We start from the raw sequence: 15270 nt of genomic DNA, 5'->3' as shown, positions 1-15270 counted from the left end.
GCTTTCTCCTCCAGGCAGGCTTTCTTTGCTGCACTCTTACGAGATTTCGCCTCAGCTGTCTATTTTCCAGTCATTCCTCCGATTTTTCTATGGTGTGTGTGGTTGCTTAAAGCAAATCATCTCCTTAGTTGAAAAGAAAGCCAGCTTCCGTAGAACCTCCTTGAAGCCTTTGATGAGACCTTTGATGAGACTGACAAATTCAAATATAGTTGTTTTCCCCGATCCATCGAAATTTGGAACCAGATTCCCCCTAACATTCGAAATTTGCCATTTGACAGTTTTGTTAATGAATTCAGATGAGCAGTGGTGAAAATTGAAGAATGAGCTAGTGCCAGCTCAGTCAGGGTTAGTGATTGCTTGTTCTTACACCAGGAAAGCTGGCGTACCATCTGGGCAAAACTTATGGTTGTGATCCTCATCAGTCAAACATGAATAGAAAAAAGAGGCCCGTACAGCTGCCATGTCTCGATTAGAATAATTTTTCGCAATCGTCTGGATGGAGAAACGCCTTGATTTTTGTTATACAAGAAAATAGAATTCTGAAGCTTATTTTGGAATCAAAATGTAAAAAAAAATATATTTTTTTAAAAGTATAAATGCGATTTTCCGACATCATTCATGCCTAACATTGTGTTACTAGAACAGTTGATCAATGTACTATAATAATAATTTGTGATGTCCATCCTCATAGAGGGCAAGAAGTGCTGTCTGATCATGTGGCTTGCGACCTGCTTTCACAAGCACTGTAGATGCTGCTCTTTGAGAACAATAGACAATCTTGGCTGCTCCTTGACTGGTTGCATGTAGCAGCTTGGTAGTAGTGAACACAATAGCTTACATACCTATCTGTAGCCCTCATAATTTACATATAGCATTCTTGGCAATCCCACCCAAGGTTCCATACACATTTTTGCACATGGCTTTTTTTTTCTGTGTCAACTTGTAAAAATTATTTAATCAGGCATGCCTGTCTCACCATGCGGAGCATTTACAGCTGCACTGATTTAAGGGAAACCTTAAGTCAACTACTATATGCTTTCTGTCTATTGCCACCCTCCCCTCCCTTTCTTTTTTCACTTTGTGCTATATATAGAAACAACACACGGCATCGTGTGTTGTAGCCATTATAGCTATTGCAGGTTAATATTACTTACTATGCGAACACTCAGGTTTATCGGGCATGTACAACATGTAGTGGTAAATATGCATTAGAATGAAATTCTTAGATAATTCTAAATACATCTGTTACACTAGTCATATATGATCAAAAATGTGACTCGCTGTTGACATGTTTTCTTATAGGCAAGGCTACAATTTCAAGACACTTACTGCTGACATAACCAGTGAATAATATGTTGAGGCCAGTGTAGTTTCCACTTGGAGTTGACTTTGAGGTGACCACCACCAGCGTGATCCTGTTTTCTCGCATGGCAACAAAGCGAGATCCGATGGCCCGGGATGTGCACAGTGGAGCCAGCAAGACCCGTTCATTGTCAGTCAGCTGTGAAGTTAGTAATATCAAATATGTAATGGCATTCAATTTGAATGCAACAAGAAAGCCTAGCGCATCCACTTATTCATTCCATGGTTGCTATTGGCAGACTTATTTAGCGCACACTGTCTTGTGTATCACTTGTGTGGGGGTTTGCTGAAATTGTTAGCACGTTTATTAAAAAAAAACGTTGCATGATGATCACATCTATTCATAATTTCACCTAATATACTGCAGTTGGCTTTGACAGATGTGTCACCTGTTGAAAAGATACCTTCAGCCCTTTGGCCTTGGAGAGCCTTACCAGCTTTCAAAAGTGTGCCAACGAGCACAATTTTGTCCCTGCCTCTAGATGTGCCGGGTGGGGGAAACACCACTTGCCCTTTTCCTTGCCTCACTCCATGTTTCTTGTCCTGCTCCTCCCTCCATGATGACAAAACAAATGGCTCCACGTCACACTACTTTGCAGTTCATTTCGAGATATGCAAGCATGCAGTATATTAGTTGCATGGCCCCTTTACGAAACTCAACACTCTATTCACCAAACGGCTCAGCAAGGCTTGTCATGCATACATACCAGTTACATTCAAGTACTTTAGTGCAGCACTGGAGCTACATTAAGAAGCATTTTAATTTTAGAGTGCTTCCTTTAAGAAATATCTTTATCAATGCTTCTCCCTGCAATGCTCATGCGACAGAAAGCACATTTTTCTGTAATTATCTGATACTTTAGCAGCATGTTCCATTGGGCTGGTCAGGACATCATGGTGGAAAGCAGACTTAGCATGACAGAGGGCACAAAAAGAACCGCAACAACAGTGCTGTGTCATTGTGATTCTTTCTATGTTGTTATGGTTCATTCTGTGTCCTGCGTTGTGCTGCTAAGTCTGCTTTGTACCAATATTATACCTTTTGCTTTGTCAGTAAGCTTTTGTAGCAGGATCATTGGTGAGAAGAAGTACTTAGTGATTGCTTTGATCGATAATCTCTCGTGGTGGTGAGGGTGGTGACACATTAATTTGGTCTGCAAGAAAGCACTGAGGAAACTTGGTTCCTTACAATGAACAATTAAGGGAAACACCCAAACACACTAAACTGTTATATAAGGCCCTGACACACCCAATATTAAAGTATGGTTGTGTTGTTTCGTGCCCACACAAGAGACATAAAATCAATTTGTTTTAAAAGAAAGCCAGTTTGCTTTATCTTTCCCTCCACCCAACTGTGGCTTTTCTCCTTCCAGCTCGGGGCCGTTATTTTTTAGTAATGTCTTTTTCAATGCTAATGCCTTTCAGCACTTTTTGCGTTCATGAATGGCCGCATTCGACCCTCTGCCTGAGGCAGAGCCTCATTTGACCACTCACGAACGTTAAAAGCGCATAAAGGCATTAGCATCGAAAAAGGCATCGCTACACAATTGCGGCCTAGTCTCGCCGAATCTAATCCCTCTCCCAGTGTTGAGATAACGAGTCACTAAAAACATCAAATTGGATAGCCGTTGCTCCTGTTGTCTATCAAATGCCTTTTTAGCATTTGGCAAGGGATCGTCAACTGGGAATCGCCATGTACAAACTAAACATTACAGCTATATTTGTGTGAACTAACATCTTCAAAATCAACTTCTTTTCCTGCTCATCTGCCACGTAATAAACTTCTATCCACACTTATCAATATGTAACTGCATTTCAAGTGCTTGATTTCTTGCTGCTGTGTTTGGCTTGACTTTTGCTCGATTTGTTTAAGATGCACCTTCTTTCATCTTTGTTGTTTTTGCGTAATCACTCCCACTCCTGCAATAGCTCTGCACAGGCTGTAGTATGTAAAAATAAATAAATAAGTAAATTGGCAAATTTAGGCCCACTTGCAGTTTCTTTCAATACAGTACACTAAGGGTCCCCCCCCCCCCCCCCAAAAAAAAAATAATAATAATAAAATAAAAACGAAGAAAAAAAGAGAAAAAAGAAAGAAAACCAACCTAAGTGTGCACTTTTCATGTAAAAACTAGTTTTGGCATTAAATGTTGCACATATGTCTGCTACTTCATTTTCTTTTTCTCACAACTTCTATGTGGAATGAACAATTGTAATGTCTTTTGTAAGCAGCATTTCTATTATTATTAGCTATACTGATCTTAAAAATAAATTTTAGCTATCACTGATATTTTAATTGTGCATTCACACCCACTTAGTATATAGCACACCTTACATTAAGCACAACAATAATTTGGTCAGGAATGATTAATCGACTAAATTTGGTTAATTAACTGCATAAACTTTATGAGTTGTTTTTACCATGAAGTTTAGGGCAAGGCTGATCTACGTTGTACAATTCCACTAAAGGCCCCATACTTTGGAACTACTTGTCAACCCTGTTTGAGCTCAGTCCATTTCATTTTATGAAAATGCATGGCCCATAGCTAAACAGAGGCATGTTAGGCAGCTTACAATATAAGAAATGCTGTATATAAACACATCAGAGCTGGTAGCAGGTTATCAGCATACAGGTAAAAAAAAAAATAAAGAAGAACCCAAAAAGCTCACTTCCATACTCATCAAACCAAAGACATTTGTAGAAATGCTGCGACTGTAATGAAGCAAGTTGAATCTTGCCAACCAATGGCACTGACACAAATTATGAAAGTGCACTCGTAAAAAAATTGTACATTATATGCAAAAACTGACAGATTAATGACAGGTTTCAAATCTGCAATATCGAGATGTGTCCAAAATAAGCTTGCAATGTAAATGATTATTCAGTAATGCAAGGTAATCACTTATTTGTGTCATAAAAGTGTAACCATGTATCCAATATGTGTCTTGTTGAGTGATGCAAATGTGCAGATATATATATATATATATATATATATATATATATATATATATATATATTACAGCCACACCCATTTTGCAAAAATCTGGACGCTTTGAAGATAACGGCCCATATATAAGCCATAGTAAGCTTGCTACATCTTGCAGTGTGTCAATCAATGCGGCTGTGCCCATAAGAAGCTTTACAGAATGCATTGTTTTTTTATTGTGCAGTTTATTTCTATTAGTTTCACCCCAGTGGACATGCAAAACTGGTTAAAATTATTAGAACATAAGATCATTCCAGGTACTGTGACCATAGCCAAAGAGACCATGATGTTGAATTAATGAAAGCCTATGGCTCGTATTTCGGTTTTTGCTATAAGGTTCATAGGAGGATTAGATTAACAATTAGGGCTCATATAGCCTGCAATAAGTACCTTCATGTAGTCAAGGCATCGTGTAGCATCCCAGCGCATGTTGAGCATGCGCACAACAAAAAGCAAGCCATCTGCCCATGGTGCACTAACAGTGAGAGAGCAGTGAGAGTCTCCTGGGTATGGGGGATGTCTGCTCAGGGTAAGCTCAACTGCAGAGTTTCTCTTGCTGTCATACAGCTCCAGCGAGTGTTGGCCATCTTGACACTGCTCCAGCAGGAGGTCTGCAGTAGGACAAAGTCATATGAAAATGGCAGTTTTCACTTTAACCCTTTAAAGAGACATTAAGGAAAAATATTTTGCTGAATTAGATCGATAGGTTATTCATCTAGGAGTCTATCATCATTTTCTGTGTGCCAATATATGACTTCATTGAGCAGAAAATTGTCATCGAATGTCCCGCTGCTGCTCCTCAATTTGAATCACTCTCAACAAAATGGACGAGTTGGCGAAATACCCACATCACCTCTCTCTCTGCCACACTCTGTGAATCAACCAGTACTGACGTCATACGAATAGGTGGCACCACTCAGATTTTTCGTTTTCGTCATTGTATCGCTTACAAAAATTTCGTACTCGTTACGAATGACGAATTCGATGTTACAGAGGCATAATCTTTGAATCAAGCTCAACTTAAGATGTTCCTTAAGTGTCCCTTTAACTACCAACCCCGAGCTGTATTCTTCCAGACCACAGTTTCTTCTGTCTTGCTTGACATAGATGAGCCATGCTCGACAACTCGGTTCTTGCCGTGCATTTGAGTTCTGGTCCTTGAACATTTCTTCTATTTTTCCCATTCCTTTTGCTATCATCTGTTCAGATAATTATGTTTGAGCTTTAAATGTGTGTTGAAGGAAAGCCTTCTTTTAAAAGTAGGTGTCATTCATTAACATTTCAGGTGACTGTAGGATGTAAACCGCACATGTAATATATTTTTTTGAGTATGGATATAATGTGGACGAATTTGCTAGAATAAAAAACTTTGTACAATATTATATGAAGGCACATGGGAGTTAAAGAATTAAAGTACAATATATGCTTCTGACGTATGCACTGCTCAGCAGTAAAACTGTAAAACTGCAGTAAAAGATGACCGTGCACCTATAAATCTGCTAGCAAATCAGTATATGTTAATTTTATCATAATGTATGACTACATTAAAATGATTGACTTATTATTTGTGCAAAACTGTGAACATTGTACACCATGCACCAATTAAAAGTTAAGTTCAGTGACAACGCTCACCATCTGAAACTGGATATTATAGCCCAATTGCCATTTGTGACCAGTAAATACCGTCAGACACCAGAAAAAATGTTATAAAAATAACAGTACAAGCTGAACTGCAGAATTGAAGCAGCAGTAGTATATATAATTATTAAGGCTTTCTTTTATTCAATTCTATTTCGTTTTTCTTCATCCGCCATCCACCATGCACTCATGACTGACCGATTCTGATCATATTAATTAGATGGAGTATCACTCGGACCATTAACCAGGCGCAAAAAAATAAATAGTTGATCTACTCCGGCCCTGTTCAAATTGTGAATTATTTGCACCATGAGAATGGATTTTCTATAAATAAATTTCTTCTCAAGAAACTCTAAATAAGTTCATTATCTTATGAAATAAAAAATTAAGGATTAAAGAAATGCTAAATGCAGTTCTTGTGGAGCGCTCTCATGGTATTGTAAAACGTCAGTGAAGACGTGTTACACAGACGAATTACTGTAGTATCCTTATGCCGGCTAGCTTTGAAACACTATAAAATTAAGCGTGCTTAATATATATTATAGTTTGATAAACGACATTTGAAGGTTCGCAGAAGCACTCACAAACGACCATTCGATTGGACCATTAAACCTATGTTGACGTTATCGTAGCTCTTAAATACCTGCACATCAAATGAATAAAATGTGACTACGAAGCTAGGCGAACTTCAAACCTCCGATTATAAGCAAGTGCGAAAGGTCGATCGGATAGGAATTCGCGGTTGGATCCTAAGGAGTTTACTCAGGCGTACCTAATTATATTTTCCAAAGCCTAAAATGAATCTCAATCCATTCGATTTTCTGACGTCGGCCCTAGCTATAGCTGCACAATAAGCGCACGAACTGGTTAGATGCAAGCGTCTCACACGAAAGCTGGGCGTCTGTGTCAACAAGGCAAGCTACAAGAAAGAAAATAAGCCTACGCGACAACATTCCCAAGGTCCGAGATGAATGCCACTTGGCGCGAAGTAGCGCGCAGCGTACGTACTTGTGGCGCGCAACATTTTGAGGTTCGCGCTTCAGCGCGGGTGTCAGCTCTAGCAGACGACATTTCTGACGCCGCCTATCGGTTGGGACCTGCTGGGAATGCATTAGGCGAATGACAATATTTAACTGCTAACCCTGGTTTAAGCTTTACTAGCTACAGGCGCGAAGAGAATAAAATCACTGATACCATCATCCACTGCTGTACGGACACCAGTTTTTGGCCCCGTTTGCCTCCGTGTTGTGCTCACCAGTCACCAGTTGTGCTTTGCCTCATTGTGCGTTTGTGTCGCTCGTTGCAGACTCCTGCTGGCAGTGCCCTACAGTAGTGTTTAGACAAGAAAATGTTATCGGCATGGGTCTCCGATCTGCGACCGTCAACAGCATCAACACCGCAGACCGACCTTGAAGCGCAAGGTAGCTTTTCTTCCCATTGAATGGAGTGATGATGCGCTGCACTATCTCTGCACGGGACTGTTTTGTTAACATTTTGCGATGGCGCGCGAAAAATAAGCATTCTTGTAGTCGGTTCTGTGGACGAGCGGTGCGCGCCGTTTTCGATAATAAATGTAAAGCACGCCCTACTACTCACAGCTAAAAATGTTCTGGCAAGCAAACACAAATAGACGCTGCTGCTACATGACGGTGTGAGAAAATGTAAAAATTGCGCATGCGTCGTATGCGAGCCAAAGCCAGCCTCTGCTCCCGTTGCGTGTGGGAAATCGTGAGCCAGTGAGCCAGTCGTGTGAGGAAAAGCTCGCGGTTCGCTGACGAGCTGCCGTCGTGAAGTTGTCGGTAGGTACCAATTTCTTGACACGCATCGTATTATGGGCCGCTGTATGAAGGTTTATGCGTCGCCGCGCTGAATTTAGAGTTTATCTGAAGGGAACACACGGGCTCCCTTGTAAACTTAGGCCTAGACTGCGTCGCATTTTTATTTTTATGTGCGCCTGAAATTTTACTTTTGTATTTTGGGAGCTTTCCCAAGTGGTGAATGCGTAGCGGCCCTACAAATTTCATTTTTATTCGAGGATACAAAAATCTGTGTTCTAGAAAAGTGCAGTGAACGTCGTTTGAAATTGTGAAAGCATATACGCGGACGGCGCTATCGACGCCAGAGTACCGCAGCTGACCAATCTGGTTTTAATCCCAGCGAGCTTTCCTTTTTTATTTTTCATTTTCTTTTACGGATAGGTTTATTTCCTCGGGAAGGATAGGTGAACGGATTTCTTTGTTGGTGCGTTTCCCCGCGATATGTTCACAGCGTTTCGGTGAAGAGATGGTGGCCTGCGCGGAAAATTGTTTGGATCATGTATGTCCTAATGTGTACCCTCTGCGTTGCGCTGTGGAGACATGCGTTCGCTTCTCGTATCCAAGTCGCCCTTTCTGTCCGAGAAAATAGCAAACAAAAGCCTGCCTCCACAACATCAGCTGCCACGGCGAGGCGAGTCATAGTCAGTGTACCCGCTGTTAGTCATCTATTTGTTGCTGGGACAGTCTCGGAGGTGTCAAAGCTAGCTTCTCTGCTCTACTGTCGCACGCAGCTGTGAGGAAAACGCAGTCAGGTAGACGCGCCATACATTCTAGTAAAGCGTGTTATCTTCCACTGTACAGTACGCGCTGTCCGAATACTTGGCGTCGTTGTGTGCCCAACGTTATGCTTCTCCGGTGCAGCTTTCTCTTCGGGGCCTTTCTTTCTCGGCCAACGCTTACACAGACAACTTAAAACTGACGAAGGTTACGAATGCTTTAAAGCAGTAGATATTAGACTGCGCGCGTCTGAGAAGCGTTTCGCGCAGTATGTACGCGGAGTGAAGCATGTGCCCCCCCTTTTTTTAATAGGTTCTACTGTGCATCTGATGTTTAAGTTACGTATTTATAGTACGGTGTTTTTTATCTGCGCATTTTCTCCAACCGATCGTCGTACGGGAAAGCTGTACGATAAATGTGATTTGCAGTAATGGTTACTTGTCTGTTGTGCTATGACAATCAAGTCTGCCAGCTTATAGCAGCTTCTTTTTTAATACCTAAAACTGCTGTGGAACTTACGCGCCTTTATGACGTTCTATGATTTTCTTTTATTGGAACCAATTTCATCTTTCAGGTTAGCTGTCCATCGAGTGAAGAGAAGTGTTGGACGTCAACCATTTTTCGAAGACACTGCCATGTAAAAGTGGCCAATGTGAGTGCAGTCTGCATTGTGGAGTAAATTTCTTCAGATGGTCGTTTTTTTTGTTCTTGTTTCACTGTTGGCTATCAATGAAAAAAAAAAATGATGCAATTGAGCCATGTACTTGACAGTTCTCATGTCATCCTTTCTAGCAAATCAATCGGGACATAGCAATTCAGTTTTTTCGCATCTCAGTTTTACATGTGGAACTACTACTGGTTAAATCTGCTGAATTAATAAAATAAAAAAAGTCATAATATATGCGTAGGTAGGTCTGCTTGGCAATCAGTTTAGCACACTGGTATAACTTGGCCTATGTGATAATGTCCAGCTGCTTGTGCAAAAAATAGATGTTCAGTAGTTAGGAGTGCGCAGTCTCTAGGTGAATATCAATTCGTGTGTTGTCTTTGATGTTTGGTGAAAATGGCGTGTTCATACAATATGCTGGCAATGCACAAGTATGTGTGCATTCACATTTAGAAAGCAGCAGCACATCCTTATTACCGAGAAGTTGTGCTTCAGTAACTTATTTTTTTACTTTAACTGGTCACCAAGCATTTATTATTTTGAACTACACACAGCTTATATGCTTATCGATGCGCACTGTGCAAAGTGTACAGAAACTATCTGGCCAGCTGTACTTGTATTGTTTTGAAACTCCTAAATGTGCATGCTGCTGTGGTGCCACGAAGTACACAGGTCTTATTGCTTTGTTTGTGTTTCTTTATCTTCTGAGGCTCATATCATTTCTTTGGGTTATCATTGGAGACGGACACATGGTTCTAGTTGAGTTTTTCTGGGAAACTTGACTTTAGGGAGGAGGAAGGTTAGTTTACCAGAATTTTCTTTCTCACATGGGCAGGGGGAGATATAAGTGCAGGAATAGTTCTTGATAATGTAGCTTGTTGTCTTTGCAAAATGTTTTGGCAAGTTCTCACGCATGGGTATGCTATCCTCACCCCCTTCAAGTATACCCACTTTTTTTTGCCTCATCTTCTTTGGAAGCACAACTCCTTTGTGTCTGTGCAAAGCATATGCATGAACAATGTGGATTAACAATGCAGCAACTGAACACTTTTGTGTTGGCCACATTTCACTATTTACCTTTTGATTTTAGTGCTATGAAACTCGATTGAATACAGAGGAACTTGTGGCCAAGTGTAATTGGGTGTTTGGTTATGTTTGATGATACTCGTGGAACGAACACAATTCTGTTCACAAGCTACAGCTGGCACTGCTTGCCGTACTTATTGAAAGAAACAAAGACAAGAAAATGGCACACGCTGCCAATTTAACTCTTTCCTTACCACGGGAAAATTGGCTGCTTTTTGTATGTTTGAGTTAGGAATTTTTTGTGCAACAGCCAATAAGTTTACAGTGTCATGCAGTATATAAAAGTGAAGGTAAATGAACGTGCTTTCAATTAACATTTATTTTTTAAGATACAAAAAATGTTATTTGCATAAAAAATTCTTAAGCAAGAAAACCCCCAAAACTTTCAAAAAACATTTCGGCAAGAAGTAACATCTCTGGCAAAAACATTTTTAGAGAAATTCCAAAATATACAAATTGTTGATATATCTGTAGGCAATATACCCATACTCTTTGAGTTAAGAAAAATTACATGACGCGTAGTGAAACATTCAAGTGCTTGGTTGGTCCTACTTACGATTTTTTTTCAAGAAAAAAATAATTTACAGCATAATATTATATACAAAAACATTTCGGGAAAGAAACAGTAATTTCAAAATATGTAATAAAGATTACCAAACAAATAATTATTGAAATTCACGGCAAACATTCCTAATGATAGACTTATATCATCAGAGAAATATCTCTGTGTCGGTTTGTCAAGGATATGCTTCCGTACATATTTGTTCGTGTTTATATATATAGCATGAACGACCTCCGCCGTAAAGGCAAGGCGAAAAAAATAGAGAGCTCTCGCCAGCCGCTTCGGACCCCTCAGAGTGTCATCCCGAGGTCAATGACCAGATCTCTCTGGGGCCGAAACTGGTGGCACCACGTCATGTCCAAATGAAGTGGACACATCATAAATAAAGAAAATGATAGTTCAGCCACCAACACGGCTATTGAACCGGCTGTAGATATCAATAAACAAAACACGAGGCGAAAATGAAACTTGCCAGCAGGTAACAGCTGATATTCCTGGCTGATCTGCTGAAGTTTCCTCATCCGAACTAAACTCCGACGGGGGACACGACATCGATGTCTGAGTCATCACTGCTCGAAAAGTCCAAAGGATCACTTCTAGGATCGTTGGGATCAGGTGAAACTGCTATCTTTTGAGCGTGCGCGGTACAGGATGTCGACGCCGTCACACTGCTCAAGTACGCCTCAATCTTTGAGCTCGCGCGCCCTTTAAAAATCCGCGCCGCGCGATACAAATGTGAACCAAGCAGAAACAGAAACTCTACTTTGTATACAATCACCGAGATGGCACTCAAAGACTTAGGCCACCGGTGATCGATGCATAGGGCCGTGGTAAGGAAAGAGGAAAGGTCCTAGCAGCCCTGTTGTACTGTGGTGACGAGCGACCACGTAGACCGGTTAAGTCTGGGGCTCTCGCGCGAGAGAAAATACCGACACCCGATCTCTTAGCATAACATTTTAAATTTTCTCTCGGAACGCTAGCCTGTGCAGGTGCGTGCCAGCTGGTCGTGCCTCATGTATACGCGAGCGTCTAAGTGATTCTCCTGCGACGCCGATGCTGCTGTTGCTACAGAGGGCTCCCCCCCCCATAGAGAGGAGGAACTTTCGACGAACGATGTAAAGTCCACGTGACGCGGCGTGTCTTGGCGTTGGTCTTGGGTGTCACATACAGAGGTGGCGTCGATGGATGCAGCAGGGTTGCATCGCACATTGGTGGGGCCAATGGCGCGGGTGCTTCAATGTAGGCGGGTTTGAGACGTTCCAGGGCAATTGTGTCTGATTGGCCGTTGACATTCACGACAAAAGTCGTCTGACGACGCTCGAGAACACAATATGGCCCAGAGTAGTGTGGCTGCTAAGGCTTCCGCACGGCACAGTTACGCACGAAAACGTGGGTAGCAGAGGTGAGTGCGGGAGAAACGTACGGAGACCTGGCTTCTTGTGAACGTGTAGGCAGAGGGCGTATCTGGCTGAAGAAAGCTTGCAGTTTGGCAACGTAGTCGGCAGGTGATGGCATAGGTGTTTTGCTGGCGGTGACAAAGAAATCTCAGTGGAAAGCATAGGTGAGTGCCGTAGACTAGCTCAGCACAGGAGCAACCTAGGTCGCTTCTGAGTTCGGCTCTGATGTCAAGTAAGACAAGAGGCAAATGCAGAACCCACTTCTCTGGCGATTCATGCACCATAAGGGAGGCCTTGAGATGCCTGTGAAAACGTTCAACAAGTCTATTGGACTGTGGGTGGTAAGCAGTTGTGCGAAAACGTGTCGTTCCGAGTAGTTTGAGTAGCTCATTGAAGAGTGCCGAGTCAAACTGCCGACCGTGATCGGCGACTATTATGGATGGGCAGCGGAACCTTGAAATCCATGTAGACACGAAAGCTGCTGCAACAGTGGGCGCTGAGATGTCAGATACAGGTGTAGCTTCTGGCCACCCTGTATAACGGTTGATGCATGTCAGTATGTAGCAGTAACCTTTCGAAGGTGCGAGAGGGCCGACGAGGTCTGGGTGTATGGTGTCAAATCGAGCATCCGGTGGAAGAAAAGAAAAAAATACTTGGCAGGCAGTGCCCGCCGTGGTTGCTCAGTGGCTATGTTGTTAGGCTGCTGAGCACGAGGTTGCAGGATCGAATCCCAGCCACGGCGGCTGCATTTCGAGGGGGGCGAAATGCGGAAACACTCGTGCACTTAGATTTAGGTGCACGTTAAAGAGCCCCAGGTGGTCCAAATTTCCGGAGTCCCCCACTACGGCGTGCCTCATAATCAGATCGTGGTTTTCGCACGTAAAACCCCATAATTTTTTACGTGGCAGGCGGAATGGGGTGACGCTGGATCTTGGAGCATTGACATGACAAACAGCAGCGAACCCAATCGCGAACTTGCATGTTAAGCCAAGGCCAAACGAAACGACTGGAAAGAAGCTTCTGTGTTGCGCGTATGCCAAGCTACGACAGGTTGTGCACGGTTTCGAATAGACATCTGCGAAGGGATGCCGGAATGTATGGTCTTGGTGTGTCGGTAGAAGTGTTGCAGACGACGGACGTACCATCTGGAGTCACAACGACGTCATCCAATTTCAGGGATGTGTACGAAGTTCGGTGTCGTCATGCTGTTACCTGGCGAGTAAGTCGACATCGTTGATAAAAGGCTCCGACGTCAACGTGGAAATGGCATTGACACGACTCATAATGTCGGCTGGAACATGTCATTGTTGGTGCCCTTGATGTGTCAGAACGTTGTTGTAAACTCTGAGATGTAGGAAAGGTATCGACTCTCGCGGGGGCGAGTAACAGGACGCCGAACGGTTCATTGCGTGCACAAGGGGCTTGTGGTCTGTCAAGACAGTAAATGCACGGCCTTCTAGGAAATGGCGAAAATGTCAGATAGCCAGGTAAACTGCGAGTAATTCACGGCCAAATAACACGCTGCAGCGGGACTGCGCAGGCTTCAGTTTCTTGGAGAAAAAGGCAAATGGATGCCACGCATTGTCGATAAATTGCTGTAGAAGGGCACCAACGGCGGTGTTTGAAGCGTTGGTCATGATGGCAGTGGGCGCGTCTGGCTTTGGGCGTCTAAGCAGCGTGGCGTCGGCGAGGGCAGAGTTGACTCTTGTGAAAGCATCGGTGGCCTCTTCAGTCCACTGAAGCACTTGTTTACGTTTGTTTACCAGTAGAGCGTCTAGCGGAGCCGTAAGTCGTGCGCAATCGGGAATGAATCGGCGGTAGAAATTGACGAATCCGAGAATTTGGCGAAGCTTGGTGAGTGTGGTCAGTCGGGGAAGGTCTTGGATGATGCGAATCTTGGATGGCAGTGGTCGAATGCCGTTAGCGTCGACGATATGACCGTGGAACTCGAGGTCGGGTTGAACAAATTCGCTCTTGGCAGCGTTGATGACAGTTCCGTTACTGGCAAGGCGTGAAAACAACTGCAAGTGGTGATGTTCTTCTGCGGAAGAGCTTGCGACGAGAAGGTCGTCAATGTATGCAAAAACGAAAGGCAGGCCTCTGGTGACGGAATTGATGAAATGCTGAAACGATTGGCCCCCGTTCCGTCAGCCGAAAGGCTTGCGGAGAAATTCAAAAAGACCGAAGGGTGTGGTGATGGCGGTCTTGGGGATGTCTTCTTCAGCAACCGGTAGTTGATGATAGACGCGAAAGAGATCGATCTTAGAAAAGATCGTCGCACCGTGCAACGCTACCGTGAAGTCCTGAATGTTCGGGAGAGGGTAGCGATAAGGCACTGTAACATTGTTTAGTGCCCGGTAATCACCGCATGGGCGCCAGTCTCCTGTCTTCTTAGGCACAATGTGAAGTGGTGATGCCCAATTACTGGAGGAAGGGCAGACGATGCCAAGTTGCAGCATATGTTCGAACTTCCGCGCAAGCAATCTTCAGTTTCTCCGGGGACAAATGCCGGGGTCGGAAATAGAAATAGAAAGGTTCGTCCAACATTGCAGAAATAGGCGCAATCGGGGATGTGCCGGATGATGGGACGCCGGGAACAGATAGCTGTGTCTTGGAGTCGATGAGATGGCGTCATTGAACATCGACAAGGAGTTCGTAGTTGTGCAAGAAGTCTGCTCCAATGGCTGCACAGCGGACGTGTGCAACCAGGAAAATCCAGCGGAACGCTCGTCGAAGGCCAAGGTTTAGCATGACGGAGCGTGACGAGAAAACTGGAGTCCTGGTGCCGTTGATGTCTTGCAAAAACGACACGGGTGTCGCTTTTCGGTCGGAGTGGTGGGCGGGGATAATGCTGACGTCAGCTCCTGTGTTGACTAAGAACTGTTGTCCCGTAACTCTGTCCGTCACGTAGAAAAGGCGACTTGTGTGTTGGGCCGGACCCCCTCGTCGCCATTAGAGGTCGGCTGGCCTGTTTCCCTGCCAAGCGCAGGGACGCCGACAGAAACGAGCGTCGTTTCCAAAACGGCAGGTGGTAGTA

At 43.5% G+C, this 15270-nt stretch overlaps 2 protein-coding genes across 7 annotated transcripts in view; one reads left to right on the top strand and one right to left on the bottom strand.

The window, feature by feature from the left end:
• The window catches only part of LOC119442305 (uncharacterized), a 33411-nt gene extending 26239 nt beyond the window's left edge, over window positions 1-7172 (bottom strand). For 2 of the 3 annotated variants that reach the window (XM_037707137.2, XM_049662043.1), the window contains exons 1-3: window positions 6874-7172; window positions 4740-4960; window positions 1330-1501 (exon numbers count right to left, since the gene is read on the bottom strand). In XM_037707137.2, coding sequence (XP_037563065.1) covers window positions 1330-1501; window positions 4740-4960; window positions 6874-7099 — 619 coding nt within the window. In that variant the 5' untranslated portion in view covers window positions 7100-7172. The remainder of the gene's footprint in view (window positions 1-1329; window positions 1502-4739; window positions 4961-6873) is intronic. The other variant, XM_037707138.2, reaches the window with a different exon arrangement.
• Window positions 7173-7230: 58 nt separating this feature from the next.
• Window positions 7231-15270, top strand: part of LOC119442300 (E3 ubiquitin-protein ligase TRIP12-like) — a 148058-nt gene continuing 140018 nt past the window's right edge. For 2 of the 4 annotated variants that reach the window (XM_037707123.2, XM_037707119.2), the window contains exons 1-2: window positions 7632-7786; window positions 9096-9173. The gene's annotated coding sequence lies outside the window, so the exon portion shown is untranslated. Of the gene's footprint in view, window positions 7409-7631; window positions 7787-8167; window positions 8304-9095; window positions 9174-15270 lie in introns of those variants that run through there. The other 2 variants (XM_037707121.2, XM_037707122.2) reach the window with 2 other exon arrangements.

Source organism: Dermacentor silvarum, chromosome 2, assembly GCF_013339745.2.
Source record: "Dermacentor silvarum isolate Dsil-2018 chromosome 2, BIME_Dsil_1.4, whole genome shotgun sequence".
Taxonomy (NCBI): domain Eukaryota; kingdom Metazoa; phylum Arthropoda; class Arachnida; order Ixodida; family Ixodidae; genus Dermacentor; species Dermacentor silvarum.
This window is presented reverse-complemented; position numbering and strand designations above follow the sequence as displayed.